This window comes from Microcaecilia unicolor, chromosome 5 (assembly GCF_901765095.1).
Source record: "Microcaecilia unicolor chromosome 5, aMicUni1.1, whole genome shotgun sequence".
Classification (NCBI taxonomy): Eukaryota; Metazoa; Chordata; class Amphibia; order Gymnophiona; family Siphonopidae; genus Microcaecilia; species Microcaecilia unicolor.
In genome coordinates this window covers 58,803,747-58,820,715 of record NC_044035.1, presented here as the reverse complement: position 1 = coordinate 58,820,715, position 16,969 = coordinate 58,803,747, and the positions used below count along the sequence as shown (strand labels likewise).

General features: G+C 52.1%; 1 protein-coding gene across 1 annotated transcript in view; it reads right to left on the bottom strand.

Moving 5' to 3' along the window:
* The window catches only part of EDRF1 (erythroid differentiation regulatory factor 1), a 204,243-nt gene that overhangs the window by 79,696 nt on the left and 107,578 nt on the right, over nt 1–16,969 (bottom strand). Inside the window, exon 17 of the mRNA XM_030202947.1 lies at nt 10,255–10,470. Coding sequence (XP_030058807.1) covers nt 10,255–10,470 — 216 coding nt within the window. The remainder of the gene's footprint in view (nt 1–10,254; nt 10,471–16,969) is intronic.

Below are 16,969 nucleotides of genomic sequence, written 5' to 3'. Positions count from 1 at the left end.
GACAGTAAGGGACCTCCCTGGGAGCCCGGTAGAAGAGAAGAAACCTGGGGCCCTCCAGTCCTCTTTGACAAAAAGGCCCTTGTGCATTAACAGCACAAATTCAGGAGCTAACGGGGTGTCCTCCATTCTGGAGCCCTTAGCAGTCTCCCCCAGAGAACCAGGATCGGTCAGGCCGAAGACCGGGGAATGCTCCATCTGAGATCACAGTTCCACTAGCGCCTCAGTGGCTACACTCAGAGAGCAAAAAAAAAAATGGCGCCTGCAAGGAGTGCGTGCACCTCTTACCGACACTTGAAACCGGCTTCCCGTCCGGCTTGGGCTGCGGTGGGCCCTGCGCAGTTAGCCACAAGCAAGATGTGCAGATCCCAGACGCTACTCTCCGGTTCTTACACTGGGAGCAGCGCTTAGCTGGTTCAGATGGCATCGCCATGCACAATGACCCCCCCCACACACACACTGTTCCCGACAGTAGCACAGCGCTCCCCCACTTTTTTTTTTTTTGGTGTGGCTCAACAGCAGACACTTACCTGCCAGTTTTAAAGTGTCCTTTTTTTTTTTTTTTTGCTGGAGGCAGGAGAGAGAAGCTGGAGCCAGATACCCAAGGAACAATCACCCGGGAAGACAGAGGGGTCTGGCGGGAGGAGGAGGGGAGGGACCTGGTGCCACCAAGTGTACCCTAGGAGCCCTAAGTCAGGAAAACCTCAACCCTAAAAAGAAAGCTCAACTCGCCTCGGGGGATGGACAGGAGCCAGATCCACCTGCTAGATAGAGAGAATACTGAGGTTAAGGTGGCTGCACATGATCACATACAGTAAACCTTTGAAGTTCTCTCTATCCCTACCCGCTGGCAGAGGGACATAACCCACAAGTCTCTGAACTGATCTGTGGGCTGCTATGGAAATATTTTCTCCTGTATGTTTTAAATGTGCTACTACGTAACATTATGGAGTGTCCCCTAGTCTTTGTACATTTTTGAAAGAGTAAACAATTGATTTGTGTTTACTCATTCCACTCCACTCGGTATTTTATAGACCTTTACATCTCATCTCCCCTTAGTCCTCTTTTCCCCAAACTGAAGAGCCCTAGCCTCTTTAGCCTTTCCTCATAAGGAAGTTGTCCCCTTTATCATTTTCCTCACCCTTCTTTCCCTGTACCTTTTCTCTTAATTCCTCTATATCTTCATGCAGGTATAAAATCTTGCAAACAAAGAGGACAAGCAGAAGACACTGCTGCTGCCAGCAACTTTGCTGAGGATGTGACCAGGTCATACAGTTAATCTGTCAAAAATGCCACCCCAGACGAGTCAGCTACCTCCCTTGCGAACCTTGCAACTCACTCCCTGGAGATTTATCCTGACATTGCAACTGGTTAGGTCAACAACAGTGTAATGGGCCACAGATGGAACAATAAGGCGGAATCAAGCATTGGAGGAAGCAGATTTTATTTGGAGACCTGACAGCTTGTGTTTCAGCAAAATGCCTGCATCAGGGGTCAGACAGTAGTCACAGCAGTGCAAGGCTTCCTATGTCAATTCCACAAATTACAGTACTATAATTTCAAATGGATTAGAACACCCTACAATCCATAAAAACATAAGAATAGCCATACTGGGTCAGACCAATGGTCCATCTAGCCCAGTATCCTGCTTCCAGCAGTGGCCAATCCAGATAGGGTATGATACATACCTGTAGCAGTTGTTCTCCGAGGACAGCAGGCTGATTGTTCTCACGACTGGGTTGACGTCCGCGGCAGCCCCCACCAACCGGAAGAAGCTTCGCGGGACGGTCGGCACGCAGGGCACGCCCACCGCGCATGCGCGGCCGTCTTCCCGCCCGTGCGCGACCGCTCCCGCCAGTTGAATGACTAGCAAAAGATGAAACACACAACTCCAAAGGGGAGGAGGGAGGGTAGGTGAGAACAATCAGCCTGCTGTCCTCGGAGAACAACTGCTACAGGTATGTATCATACCCTTTCTCCGAGGACAAGCAGGCTGCTTGTTCTCACGACTGGGGTATCCCTAGCTCTCAGGCTCACTCAAAACAAGAACCCAGGTCAATTGAACCTCGCAACGGCGAAGGAACAACAGAAATTGACCTACGAAGAACAACTAACTGAGAGTGCAGCCTGACCAGAATAAATTCGGGTCCTGGAGGGTGGAGTTGGATTTACACCCCAAACAGATTCTGCAGCACCGACTGCCCGAACCGACTGTCGCGTCGGGTATCCTGCTGGAGGCAGTAATGAGATGTGAATGTGTGGACAGATGACCACGTCGCAGCCTTGCAGATCTCTTCAATAGTGGCTGACTTCAAGTGGGCCACCGACGCTGCCATGGCTCTGACACTATGAGCCGTGACATGACCCTCAAGAGTCAGCCCAGCCTGGGCGTAAGTGAAGGAAATGCAGTCTGCTAGCCAATTGGAGATGGTGCGTTTCCCGACAGCGACCCCTAGCCTGTTAGGGTCGAAAGAAATAAACAATTGGGCGGACTGTCTGTTGGGCTGTGTCCGCTCCAAGTAGAAGGCCAATGCTCTCTTGCAGTCCAATGTGTGCAACTGACGTTCAGCAGGGCGGGTATGCGGCCTGGGGAAGAATGTTGGCAAGACAATTGACTGGTTAAGATGGAACTCCGACACCACCTTCGGCAGGAACTTTGGGTGGGTGCGGAGCACTACTCTGTTGTGATGAAATTTGGTATATGGAGCATGAGCTACCAGGGCTTGAAGCTCACTGACCCTACGAGCTGAAGTAACTGCCACCAAGAAAATGACCTTCCAGGTCAAGTACTTCAGATGGCAGGTATTCAGTGGCTCAAAAGGAGGTTTCATCAGCTGGGTGAGGACGACGTTGAGATCCCATGACACAGTAGGAGGCTTGATAGGGGGCTTTGACAAAAGCAAACCTCTCATGAATCGAACGACTAAAGGCTCTCCAGAGATGGCTTTACCTTCCACACGATAATGGTAAGCACTAATCGCACTAAGGTGATTCCTTACTGAGTTGGTCTTGAGGCCAGACTCTGATAAGTGCAGAAGGTATTCAAGCAGGTTCTGTGCAGGGCAAGAACGAGGTTCTAGGGCCTTGCTCTCACACCAAACGACAAACCTCCTCCACTTGAAAAAGTAACTCTTTTTAGTGGAATCCTTCCTAGAGGCAAGCAAGACCCGGGAGACACCCTCAGACAGACCCAACGCAGCGAAGTCTACGCCCTCAACATCCAGGCCGTGAGAGCCAGGGATTGAAGGTTGGGGTGCAGCAACGCTCCGTCGTTCTGCGAAATGAGAGTCGGAAAACACTCCAATCTCCACGGTTCTTCGGAGGACAACTCCAGAAGAAGAGGGAACCAGATCTGACGGGGCCAAAAGGGCGCTATCAGAATCATGGTGCCGCGGTCTTGCTTGAGCTTCAGTAAGGTCTTCCCCACCAAAGGTATGGGAGGATAAGCATACAGGAGGCCGGTCCCCCAATGAAGGAGAAAGGCATCTGACGCTAGCCTGCCGTGTGTCTGAAGCCTGGAACAGAACAGAGGCAGCTTGTGGTTGGTCTGAGAGGCGAAAAGATCCATCGAGGGGGTGCCCCACTCTCGGAAGATCTTGCGTACCACTCTGGAATGGAGCGACCACTCGTGCGGTTGCATGACTCTGCTCAGTCTGTCGGCCAGGCTGTTGTTTACGCCTGCCAGGTACGTGGCTTGGAGAAGCATGCCGAAGCGACACGCCCAACGCCACATACCGACGGCTTCCTGACACAGGGGGCGAGATCCGGTGCCCCCCTGCTTGTTGACGTAATACATTGCAACCTGATTGTCTGTCCGAATTTGGATAATTTGGCAGGACAGCCGATCTCTGAAAGCCTTCAGTGCGTTCCAGATCGCTCGGAGCTCCAGGAGGTTGATCTGCAGATCCTTTTCCTGGAGGGACCACAGACCCTGGGTGTGAAGCCCATCGACATGGGCTCCCCACCCCAGGCGGGATGCATCCGTCGTCAGCACTTTCGTGGGCTGCGGAATTTGGAATGGACGTCCCAGGGTCAAATTGGTCCGTATGGTCCACCAGAGCAGTGAAGTGCGGCAACTGGTGGAGAGGCGGATGACATCCTCTAGATTCCCGGTGGCTTGGACCCACTGGGAAGCTAGGGTCCATTGAGCAGATCTCATGTGAAGGCGAGCCATGGGAGTCACATGAACTGTGGAGGCCATATGACCCAGAAGTCTCAACATCTGCCGAGCTGTGATCTGCTGAGACGCTCTGGTCTGCGAAGCCAGGGCCAAGAGATTGGTGGCCCTCGCTTCGGGAAGGTAGGCCTGAACCGTCTGGGAATTCAGCAGCGCTCCTATGAATTCCAGAGACTGAGTTGGCTGGAGATGGGACTTTGGGTAATTTATCACAAACCCCAGCAGCTCCAGAAGTTGAATAGTGCACCGCATGGACCGGAGGGCTCCTGCCTCCGAGGTGTTCTTGACCAGCCAATCGTCGAGATATGGGAACACGTGCACTCCCAGCTTGCGTAGGTAGGCCGCTACCACCACGAGGCACTTTGTAAACACTCGTGGGGCAGAGGCGAGCCCAAAGGGCAGCACACAATACTGAAAGTGCCGTGCGCCCAGGCGGAATCTGAGATACTGTCTGTGAGCTGGCAGTATCGGGATGTGAGTGTATGCGTCCTTTAAATCCAGGGAACATAGCCAATCGTTTTTCTGAATCATTGGCAGAAGGGTGCCCAAGGAAAGCATCCTGAACTTTTCTTTGACCAGGAATTTGTTCAGGCCTCTCAGGTCTAGGATGGGACGCATCCCCCCCGTTTTCTTTTCCACAAGGAAGTACCTGGAATAGAATCCCTGCCCTTCCTGCCCGGGTGGTACGGGCTCGACCGCATTGGCGCTGAGAAGGGCGGAGAGTTCCTCTGCAAGTACCTGCTTGTGATGGGAGCTGAAAGACTGAGCTCCCGGAGGACAATTTGGAGGCAGGGAGGTCAAATTCAGGGCGTATCCGCACCGCACTATTTGGAGAACCCACTGGTCGGAGGTTATGAGAGGCCACCTTTGGTGAAAGAATTTCAACCTCCCTCCGACCGGCAGGTCGTCCGGTACGGACACTTGTAGGGCGGCTATGTTCCCGTGGATCCAGTCAAAAGCCCGTCCCCGGCTTTTGCTGTGGAGGCGCAGGGGGCTGCTTAGGCGCACGCTGTTGACGGGAACGAGCGCGCTGGGGCTGTCCCTGTGCCTGACGAGGCCTTCGGGCTGGCTGGTTGTACCTACGCTTCGCAAAAGAATAGGGTGCAGCCTGCCGAGCCCGGGAAAAACGCCCGCCCGCGGGGGCGGGTGCTGAAGGCGCCCGGTGGGAGAGCTTGTCGAGAGCGGTTTCCCGCTGATGCAGTTGGTCAACCATCTGCTCGACCTTCTCGCCAAAAATATTATCCCCCCGGCAAGGGACGTCAGCCAGTCTCTGCTGGGTGCGGTTGTCCAGGTCAGAGGCACGCAGCCATGAGAGCCTGCGCATCACTATACCTTGGGCCGCAGCACGAGATGCCACGTCACAGGTGTCAAAAATCCCCCTGGACAGGAACTTTCTACACGCCTTCAGCTGCCTGACCACCTCCTGATATGGCCTGGACTGCTCCGGCGGGAGCTTATCGACCAGGTCCGCCAGCTGTTGCACATTGGTCCGCATGTGGATGCTCATATAGAGCAGGTAAGATTGGATGCGGGTCACGAGCATAGAGGATTGGTAGGCCTTCCTCCCAAATGAGTCCAGAGTGCGAGACTCCCGCCCCGGGGGCGCCGAGGCGGTATCCCTCGAACTCCGTGCCCTCTTTGAGAGCAGAATCCACGACCGCTGAGTCATGGGGCAACTGGGGTCGCATGAGCTCTGGGTCAGAGTGGATCCTGTACTGGGACTCTGCTTTCTTGGGAATGGTGGGGTTAGTTAGTGGTCGCACCCAGTTCCGAAGCAGCGTCTCCTTCAGGACATTGTGCAGCGGTACCGTGGAGGACTCTCTAGGTGGTGATGGATAGTCGAGGACCTCGAGCATCTCGGCCCTCGGCTCTTCCACAGAGACCACGGGAAAGGGAATGCTTATAGACATATCCCGCACAAAGGAAGCAAAGGAGAGACTCTCAGGAGGTGAGAGCTTCCTCTCCGGTGACGGCGTGGGGTCCGAGGGAAGGCCCGTAGACTCCTCTGAGGAGAAATATCTCGGGTCCTCCTCTTCCCCCCACGAGTCCTCATCCTCGGTATCGGACATTAGCTCATGTAGCTGAGTCCGGTACCGGGCCCGGTTCGACGTCGAGGCACCGAGGTCTCGGTGTCGTCGAGCGGTGGACTCCCGCGCCGGCGGGGACGGAGCTCCCTCCATCGACGTCGACGGGGACTCCACCTGCGTGGCGGTCGAGACCGGCACCGCAAGCGGCGGCGGTGTCGACAGCCCCGGCGCCGGGCTAGAGCTCGCCGGCGCCACAGTCATCGGCGCCGGGGGCGCAAGCACCCCCGACGCCGGCACAGCCTGGCGCATCAGCCCTTCCAGGATCCCCGGAAGGATGGCTCTGAGGCACTCGTCCAGGCCCGCTGCCGGGAAAGGCGGTGGGGCCGGTAAGGGTGTCGGTGCCAGAAGCTGCTGGGGGCCAGGAGACGGCACCGAGGTGCCGGAACCCCGACGCGTCGGTACCTCCACCACCGACGGAGATCTCTCCTCTCTGCGATGACGCTTCGGCGTCGACTCCCCTTCAGGGTGCACCGAGGGCTCCCGGTGACGGCGCTTCTTATCTTTTTTCCGGTGCACGTCACCAGCGCCGGAGGGCATGGAGGAGGAGGAGGTCGATCCCCCTCGGTCTCGAGGTACCGGGTCCGACAGGGTTCGGTCCCGTGGCTCACGAGCTGAGGGAGTGACCGGGGCCGACTGCCCACGCGGCCTCTCACCGGCGGACCGGCGGGCCGACGGGACCTGTTCTCCTGGGGTCGCTGCCATCGGTGCCGATGTCTCGGGCATCGATACCGGTACCGAAGAACCGGCCTTCGATACCGATGCCGTCGAGGTCGACGTCAAGGGGCCGGCGCAAGTTCCAAAAAGACGGTCCCGCAGAACTTGCCTCGCAACCTGAGTCCGTTTCCGGAGACCGAGACACAGCGCGCACGACTTGAGATTGTGCTCCGGCCCGAGGCACTGGAGGCACCAAGCGTGGGTGTCGGTCTGCGAGATCGGCCGGCCGCAGCGACCACACTTTTTAAATCCACTCGGGACCTTCGAGGACATCGACGGAAAAATCGCGTCGGCGAAGTCAAAGTCGGCAATGGTGGCTAAAATCACACCACGAAAAAACTAGCCGACCGAGCGACCACTAGGCCGCAACGAGGCGTCCCCGCTGGAAGCGAGGGAAAAGGGGAGCGCGTGCTCCACAAGCGCGAAAATCTTTTTTTTTTTTTTTTTTTTTAACAATACAAAGAAAGAAAGAAAGAGGAACCGAACGGGTCAAAGCAACGATCCGCGTAAACGCGGTCGAAAAATCCGGCGGCTGAACGGAGAGAGAGGCAATTGCACAACTCTCTCCAGTCGCGGAAAAAAAGTAACTGGCGGGAGCGGTCGCGCACGGGCGGGAAGACGGCCGCGCATGCGCGGTGGGCGTGCCCTGCGTGCCGACCGTCCCGCGAAGCTTCTTCCGGTTGGTGGGGGCTGCCGCGGACGTCAACCCAGTCGTGAGAACAAGCAGCCTGCTTGTCCTCGGAGAACACAAGTACCTAGAAACCCAATTATAGTAGCACAGTTCCATGCTACCAATCTCAGGGCAAACAGTATGCAACCACTTTGGTGACACAAAATACAGGTCATGTCATGTCCCGAAATAAAGTCTGCTTCCTCCAATCCTTGGCTCCGCCTCATTGCAACTGCCTAAGCAGCACCCTTGCCACTAAGCTAACACAGATTGCTGCCTGTATACACAAGCTAGTCGACTCGAAGACTTGCCAGTATTTGGAGAGTAAAACCAGTGCAGGGCAGACTTCTACGGTCTGTGCCCTGATCGTGACTGAATAGATATGGATGGGCTGGAGTGTAAATTTTAAGGGGCCTCAACGTTAGCTTCAGAACTTTTAGTACAGGAACAGTGCTGGGCAGACTTTTACGGTCTGTGCCCTGAGTTTATCTTGTTGGGCAGACTGGATGGACCATTCAGGTCTTTATCTGCCGTCATTTACTATGTAAGGACTCCATCTTAACTTCCAGAGTTGCAAAAGCCACATCCATACCCACCCCCACCATGATGGCATTTGTGTGTGCCTGCCAGAATTAGGGCATCTATTCTAGACAGCCTCAGAAGTTTCTCCTGCTCTTCTTGGGAAGAAAGTAAATTTAGCTATCAACCTTACCACTTTAAAACTGGCTTCTAGTGTATCCCATTATGTTGCTCTGTTTCACAGATGGGTTGAAGAAAAGAAAATATCCCAGGCTGCTTGCACATGGCAGTGAGGATTGGGTCCAATCTGTGCATCTCCAAAGGCTGCTTTTCCTGGCTATACTCACAGAACTTACCACTTGAACAACAGAAGTTGTTTTGCTTGTAAAAAAAACCTGCACCATCAAGACCACTGCCTCAGAGGTGGTAGGTATTCTTATTCAGGCTTTCATTATTAACTCTTGAGGTCCTGCCAGAGCTTACTAACTGCAGTTAACCTTCTAGAGTACTCCCCTTTTCTTTCAGAGTCCAGGCATTGTAACGGCTGGACAATATTAACCCCTTGTCACTGCCTCTGATAGGACTTGTCCTCCACCCACAACACTGTCCCAGAACCCTGATGCATTTCGTCCTTTAGATTGTAAGCTCTTCTGAGCTAGGACCGTCCTTAATTGTTAATTTGTACAGCGCTGCGTAACCCTAGTAGCGCTCTAGAAATGTTAAGTAGTAGTAGTAGTGATGCATGCTGGGTTCTGGGCCAGTGCTCTGTACATCAAAATAAACTCTGTAGGATGCAAGAAATTATTAGGAAAGGGATAGAAAATAAGACAAAGAATATTATAATGCCTCTATACTGCTCCATGGTGCGACTATACCTTCAAAAAAGATATAGCAGAATTAGAAAAGGTTCAAAGAAGGGCAACAAAAAATGATTAAGGGGATGGAACTCCTCTCATATGAGGAATGGCTTAAGAGGTTAAGACTCTTCAGCTTGAAAAACAGACAGCTGAGAGGGGATATGATAAAGGTTTACAAAATACTGAGCGGTGTAGAACGGGTAAACATAAATCAATTTTTTACTCTTTTCAAAAAGTACAAAGACCTGGGGACACTCAAGGAAGTTATATGGTACTACTTTTAAAATGAATAGGAGGAAATATTTTTTCACTCAACAAACAATTAAGCTCTGGACCTCATTGCCAGAGGATGTGGTATTAGCGCTTTGTGTATCTAGGTTTAAAAAAAAGGTTGGACAAGTTCCTGGAGGAAAAGTCCATAGTCTGCTATTGAGATAGACATGGAGAAAGCAACTGCTTGTCCCTGAGATAAGTAGCATGAATCTTGCTACTATCTGGGATTGTCAGGCATTGGTCTGACCCAGTATTGTTATTCTTATGTTCTCAATTTAAATTACCTCAGTCCTCTTGACTGCTACAGTGTCCTTGATGTGTCTGCGATCCTGCCTGGACTGTGCTCAGGCACAAAGGAGCTGGCATGGTCTCTCAGCCTTGCTGACCTGCCATACGACACACTCTCTCACTCCTGCAAGGAGCACCATGTTGCTTTCCACAGATGAATCTTGGACAAAGAAACTGAAAGAACTGGAACTGCATGTCAGGGAGGAGCATCTGTTCCAGAGAAGCAGCACTCGCACTGGGACCTGGACCCAGTTCCGGCCCTGGATCCTGCAAACTGAATACTTTGCCTTCCTAGACAGTAATCCACAATGTAGGATTGCCCATACAGGATACGGGGAAACCAGTCCCCCCACTTCCCCCCAACACTGTTGCCTACACGTTCTTAACCTCAACCCAAGCCCGATAGGGGAAGTAGAGCCTCAGCTGTCTGCCCCCAGCCTCTTTGTCCACTACATTGCTCAGATGTCTGCACCATAAATTGGTATAGAAATACTGACTAGATGCTCAGCTGTATCCACCTTATAGAGAAAGAGTCCACTTGAAAAGTTTTTCTGTCTTCATATGCTGGCAGAGGGGCATAACCCACTTTTGTGGAAATGTATGGTAAAAAGAATAAGGAAGAAGATACTGTAACAGTGAAGCAAGAATAAAACCATCATAAAATATACAAACCTCTTTCAGCCTGTATGGCAGCTGCCTGGTTCATGTAATACACGCCAATCTCATTCCGGATGTTACCAAGCCGTTTGAGAACTTGCTTATGCTGTTCTGGATTTTGATTGTCAAGATGAGTGAAAAGTAGGGTTTCATCAGCTGCTTCATAGCACCTGCAGCTGATCGACAGTTGGCATTCCAGATCTGTAGACAAGTCAGTTGCCCAGGCAAATCCTTCAAAACAAAATATTTAAAAAAAAGAAAATGAAAATCTATTTGAATGTTCTTATGAGCAGGCAAGCAGTATAAAAAAATGAATATATATACAACAGAGATTACATTAAGACTAGAATAAACTTTTAAAAATATTTGTAATAACTAAAAATGTACTGCTCACAAGAAAAACCGTGTGCTAAAACCATATTTCAAAACTCATAACAAAAAAGTAACTCTTGCAACCACAAATGCTTCAGTGTGAAACTGACCTGATTAAAAATGTAGAGCCCTGACTTTGGGGGGGGGGGGGGGGGGGGGGATGGGGAAAAATTGGGGGAACTGTATTGTATAGTTACTGATGATATCTTGATTACCTTGTCCAAATTTCTGACAACTTTCAATAAAGCATTTTGGAAAAAAAATGTACAGCCTTGAGTAACTGTATGTATCCCACTTTTTTGTGCCTTGGATCAAGGGTAAGGCCTGAGCCAAATGCTCAAGACAGTCTCTTTGTGGCTTTTGAAACAAGACATGTTTCATACAGAGGAGCTAAATTCCTGCCATCTGTTTCACTGGGGACCCAAAATGGTTTGGACTCTGACCAAACTAGGATTAAACTTCCTATCAAACAAAACAGAAACCAATGTTCTTGGCATATGGGAAAATTAGGTTCTTACCTTGGTAATTTTCTTTCCTTTAGTCATAGCAGATGAAGCCACTACGTATGGGTTGTGTCCATCAACCAGCAGGGGGAGATAGAGAGCACTCAAATTTCACAGTGCCACATGGTCAGCTAGCTCCACTGCCTCTTCAGTATTTGAAGCTTCCAAAGCAGTATAACAAACCGCAATGGGAATAACATGAACTTTCCTCACAGCGAACAATGGCCCTATAACAAAGGCATGAACTCAAAAGGAGGGAATGAACACATCCTCCTGGAGGGAATAAACTCGTCCTCCTCTTTGTATTTATGGAGGGAATACACACATCCTCGTGGAGGGAATGAACTCATCCTCCTATAAGTGAACAAGAATCCTGAAGACTGTTTTCCAACTTTCTCCCAAGGAAGGATTAGAACTTCAGGAAACAAGAACAGAACCTGAAACAGATTCACATCATACAGACAATCATATAGGGAGGGCTCATGGCTTCATCTGCTATGACTAAAGGAAAGAAAATTACCAAGGTAAGAACCTAATTTTCCCTTCCTTGTCATCAAGCAGATGAAGCCATTACGTATGGGATGTATCAAAGCAATCCCTATATAGGGTGGGAACAAGTCACCACACGCTAGCATTTGTGCTCCAAAACGCGCATCCCTCCTAGCAGCCACATCCAGCCTGTAATGTCGGGCAAATGAGAGCTTCGAAGCCCATGTTGCTGCACTGCAAATCTCATGAAGAGAGAGTGCTCCAGTTTCAGCCCAAGAGGAAGAAATCGCTCTTGTAGAATGTGCCTTAAAGGCTACAGGCGGAGGCCGGCCGGCAAGCAGATAAGCTGAAAAGATAGCTTCTTTGAGCCAGCGGGCAATAGTGGCTTTAGACGCTGGAGACCCTCTACGAGAACCTGATAGTAAAACAAACAAATGATCAGAGGTCCTGAAAGAATTAGTAACTCGCAGATACTACAACAGAGTCCTGCGCACATCCAACAGGTGCAACTGCCCAAAGGATTCTGGAAACTCCTCCTTAACAAAAGAGGGTAGAAAAATAGGCTGGTTTAGGTGAAACGTTGAAACCACCTTAGGCATGAAGGAAGGCATGGTACAAACCGTGACCCCGGACTCTGAAAATTGCAGAAATAGGTCTCGACAGGACAGCGAGTTCTGACACCCGTCTCGCCGAAGTAATGGCCACCAGAAAAACAGCCTTTAGTGTCAAATCTTTCTCTGAAGCTCGCCGTAGCGGCTCAAAAGGAGAACCCTGCAGAGCCTTCAAAACTAACCCCAGGTTCCAAGCTGGACAAGGTGCCCGCACGGGAGGACTGAGCCAAAGCACCCCTCTAAGAAACCGTGCCACATCTGGATGAGCAGCTAAAGACATGCCTGCAACCTTACCACGAAGGGAGGCCAATGCTGCCACTTGCACCCGGAGGGAATTATAGGCCAAGCCTTTTTGTACACCATCCTGCAAAAAGTCCAGAATCGGCGAGACAGGTGCCCGCATGGGTGTGATCGCTTTTGAAACACACCAAGCCTCAAACTGGCGCCAGATCCTGGCATAAGCCACGGAAGTGGACCGCTTGCAGGCCTGCAGGAGAGTGGAAATAACATTATTGGAATAGCCTTTGCCTCTCAATTGCGTCCTCTCAATAGTCATGCCGTAAGACCAAAACGGCAGGCGTCCTCCATGGCCACCGGTCCCTGCAACAACAGGTTCGGTACCAGAGGTAAAGGAAGGGGAGCCTCCACTATCATATGTCGGATGTCCGCATACCAAGCCCCCCTGGGCCAATCCGTGGAGAAGTGGTTAACCACTTCTCCTGGGTGAAGCCGAATCCACAGGAGCACACACCCTATCAAGGGCCACGGAAGGAACACATACCAGAGGCCCAGAGGCCAGGGTTGAGCCAAGGCAGCCAACCCGGCTGAGCAAGGATCTCTCAGTCTGCTGAAAAGCACAGGACTTTGGCAGTTGAGCTTGTCGCCATAAGATCCATTAAGGGCTTGCCCCATTTGGCACATATCTGCAGGAATACTTCGTCTGCCAGTTCCCATTCCGCTGGATCGATTTGATGCCTGCTTAGATAATTGGCTTGCACGTTGCTCTGACCTGCAATGTGAGCTGCCGACAGAAACTGTAGATGCAGCTCGGCCCAGTGGCAAATCTGTTCGGCCTGCGCGGCCAGCGCTCTGCACTGAGTGCCGCCTTGTCGGTTTATGTAGGCCACTGTTGTCGTGTTGTCCGATATCACTCTGACAGCCAATCCTTCCAGGGTCACTTGAAAGGCCAGAAGCGCCTGAAACACCACTTTCAACTCTAGGCGATTGATGGACCACTCCGACTCGTCGGGTGTCCAAAGACCCTGGACATGCTTCCCCTTGCAATGTGCGCCCCAGCCCTTCAGGCTGGCATGTCACCACTAGGCACCAATCAGGGAGCACCAGCGGCATTCCTCGCCGCAGCATGCTGAGAGCCACCACTCCATGTTGAGTCGGGCCGCAGGGAGCCAAGAGAGTCTGCATTGATAATCCTGAGATACTGGAGACCATCGTTGAAGCAGGGAATACTGTAGAGGTCTCAGGTGCGCTCTCACCCAGGGCACCAAATCCAAGGTGGCCGTCATCGATCCCAACAGCTGGACAATGTCCCAAGCTCGCGGGCGGGGCATCCTCAGGAGCAGACTGACCTGATTCTGAAGCTTGCACTGCCTTTGCTCGGGTAGGAATACATATCCCGAGTCTGTGTTGAACCGTGCCCCCAAATATTCTAGAGATTGCGAGGGGGTCAGGTGACGTTTGGCTACATTGACGACCCAGCCCAGAGATTGCAGTACTGAGACCACTCTGGCTGTAGCTTGATGGCTCTCTGTTGCGGAGTCCGTTCTGATGAGCCAGTCGTCTAGGTACAGGTGAACCCGGATACCTACTTGCCTGAGAAAAGCAGCTACTACCACCATTACCTTGGAAAAGGTTCGGGGAGCTGTGGCGAGGCCAAAAGGCAAAGCCCGAAACTGGAAATGTTTTCCCATCACCGCAAACCACAGAAACTTCTGGTGCGGGGGCCAAATTGGAATGTGCAAGTAAGCTTCTTTCCGGTCCAGAGACGTGAGAAACTCTCCTGGCTGTACCACCACACTGACGGAATGCAGGGTTTCCATGTGAAAATGCCGCACTCTTAGGGACTTGTTTAATTCTTTTAAGTCCAGAATAGGGCGAAAAGACCCACCTTTTCACGGCACCACAAAGTAAATGGAGTAGCGGCCGCAGCCGAAATCGGCAGGAGGCACCGGGGAGAAACCGCCCCAATGTGAATCAAGCCTTGTAAGGTCTCCTCTACCGCCGCCCGTTTGGCGGGAGAACCACATCGGGACTCCACAAACACGTCTCTTATCGGGGCATCAAATTCTATTCGGTATCCTTCTCTGATCAGGTCCAAGACCCACTGATCTGAGGTAACCTTGGCCCACTCCTCGAGAAAGAGGGAAAGACAGCCTCCTATAACAGGAATCGAGGAGGGGGCCGGCGCACCCTCATTGAGAGGGTCACCCTTGAACTCCAGGTCTTGAGCCTGCTGCTGCGGAACGTTTGTCCGAGCGAAAGGAGTTCCTCTGCTGAAAACCAGCCACAAGAAGTGGACGCAGCAGAATGCCCCGGGCAGTACCTTCTAGCTTCACGGAAATGAGGTCTATAAGAGGAGTGAACCGCCTGACCCTTGGAGGGAGGCCGCGGCCTATCCTCGGGTAAGCGCTGGGGTTTAGCATCTCCCAGGCCTTTCACAATTTTCTCCAACTCCTCACCCAACAGGAGAAGGCCTTGGAAAGGGCAACTGCACTAACCTTTGCTTAGAGGCCATGTCCGCCGTCCAATGTCGTAGCCACAGAAGACGGCGAGCCGCCACTACTACAGCCATCTGTTTAGCCGAAGCTCTGACAATATCATAAAAGGCGTCAGCCAAAAAGGACAAGGTTGACTCCATTCGCGGAGCCACTTCAGACAAGGGCTCCGCTCCATCACCGGGCTGTTCCACTGCCTGTTGCAACCATGCCAGGCAGGCTCCAGCAGCTTAACAACTGCATGCAGACGCCCGAATAGTAAGACCAGCAATTTCAAAGGACCGTTTAAGTGCTGCTTCCAGTCTACGGTGTTACATGTCCTTCAGGGCAACACCTCCTTCAACCGGGAGGGTAGTTCTCTTTGTCACAGCTGTGACTAGGGCATCCACCTTAGGCATTGCAAAGCGAGCCAAATGCTCCTCACTCAGAGGGAATAATTGCCCCATAGCCCTGGAAACTTTCAAAGGTCCTTCGGGGTCAACCCATTGAGCTGAAATAAGCTCATGCAAAGGAAAGTCTCGAGCAGGCTTTTTGGTACTTGCCATCCTCGGATTTCCAGAGGAGGCCACGCCACTCCCAGGATCTTCAATAGAGAGGACCTGTAAGACAATCTGAAATAAGTGCTGGTAGCGCCTCGTGGTGGAAAATCCTCACCGCGGACAGATCATCTGGATCCAGTGGCCCTTCTGCACCTTCCTCTGTTTCCTCTGGCCACGAGGGCCTGCCAGACCCCTCAGAGTCACCACATCCCGACCATGGGGGGGGGGGGGGGGGGGGGGGGGGGGGGGAAGGGGGTGCGCCACTCTCCAAAGGGGAATTTACCCTTCTGCCCTTCTCTTGCGGCCAGCTATCAGGGAAAAACGCCTCAGAGGGCAATCCCAGGCCTGCATCCACCGGAGGGGCAGTAAGGGGGGCCGTAGAAAACCCCTGTGGCTGAGCTCTTTTAAGCATATATGCATTATGAAGCAATAATACAAAGTCAGGGGAGAAAAACTCGCCCTGGGCACCCGGGTTCCAGTCCGGGGCTAGTAGCTCTTTGGCCAGCCTCAATTCGAGAGCCCCCTCCGGTCTCCAGACCCTCCGCCTCAGCGGGTCGCGCCATGTGGTGCTTTCAAAATGGCGCCCGCTGCCAGCTCCACCGAGCAGGAAGAATCATCGCTCGCCATGCTCGGGCCGGCTCTTACGCCTGAACAGCACGTTTTACAGAGCCCCGCTGCTGATCTGCACTTGCCACACTTGGAACAGCACTTAACACTCTCTGCAGCCATCGCCGAAAAATTCAAAATGGCGGCTTCGCGCCAAAAATGTCCCGATCGCGGGCCCTCCCCGGAGGAGTCAGAAAACACTCTTACCTCACTGGACCGAGTATACAAGCTCCGGTCACGCTGTAGTAACTGAAGAAAACCTCTTGCTTTTTTTTTTTAACGCTGTGAGAAAAGTAGAGAAAACAGCAAAAGAGGCAATCAAATCAACTCCAGAGGTACAGAACAGTGGGAAAGGCAGGGAAAGGCGAACCAATGTGCCTGCCTCCACTAAGCATAGAGTGGGAAAGAGCAGGGAAAAGTGAAACTAACGTGCTCACATCCACTGGGGGGGATGGGTAAGGCAGGGAAAGGGCTAACCTATGTGCCTTTAAAGTGAAGCTGCTATAGCCTCTAACACCCCGGCTAACAACTGGAAAGCCAGAAGCCACCTCCAGGCAGATTTTTTTAAGGAGCTTGATCAAGCTGCAACCACCCTGCTTGGGGAGATAGAGAATACTGAAGAGGCAGTGGAGCTAGCTGACCATGTGGCACTGTGAAATTTCAGTGCTCTCTATCTCCCCCTGCTGGTTGATGGACACAACCCATACGTAATGGCTTCATCTGCTTGATGACAAGGAACAGAAAGCTATTCTCGGAGTGTGGGGGCTTCCCAATAACCTCAGCAGTTAGCTGGAATGCTGTCAGAGAAGTACAGTTTCAGTATACTGAATTTGCTATACACCTGAGCTTTTTAAAGATCATAGCGGTATACACATTTT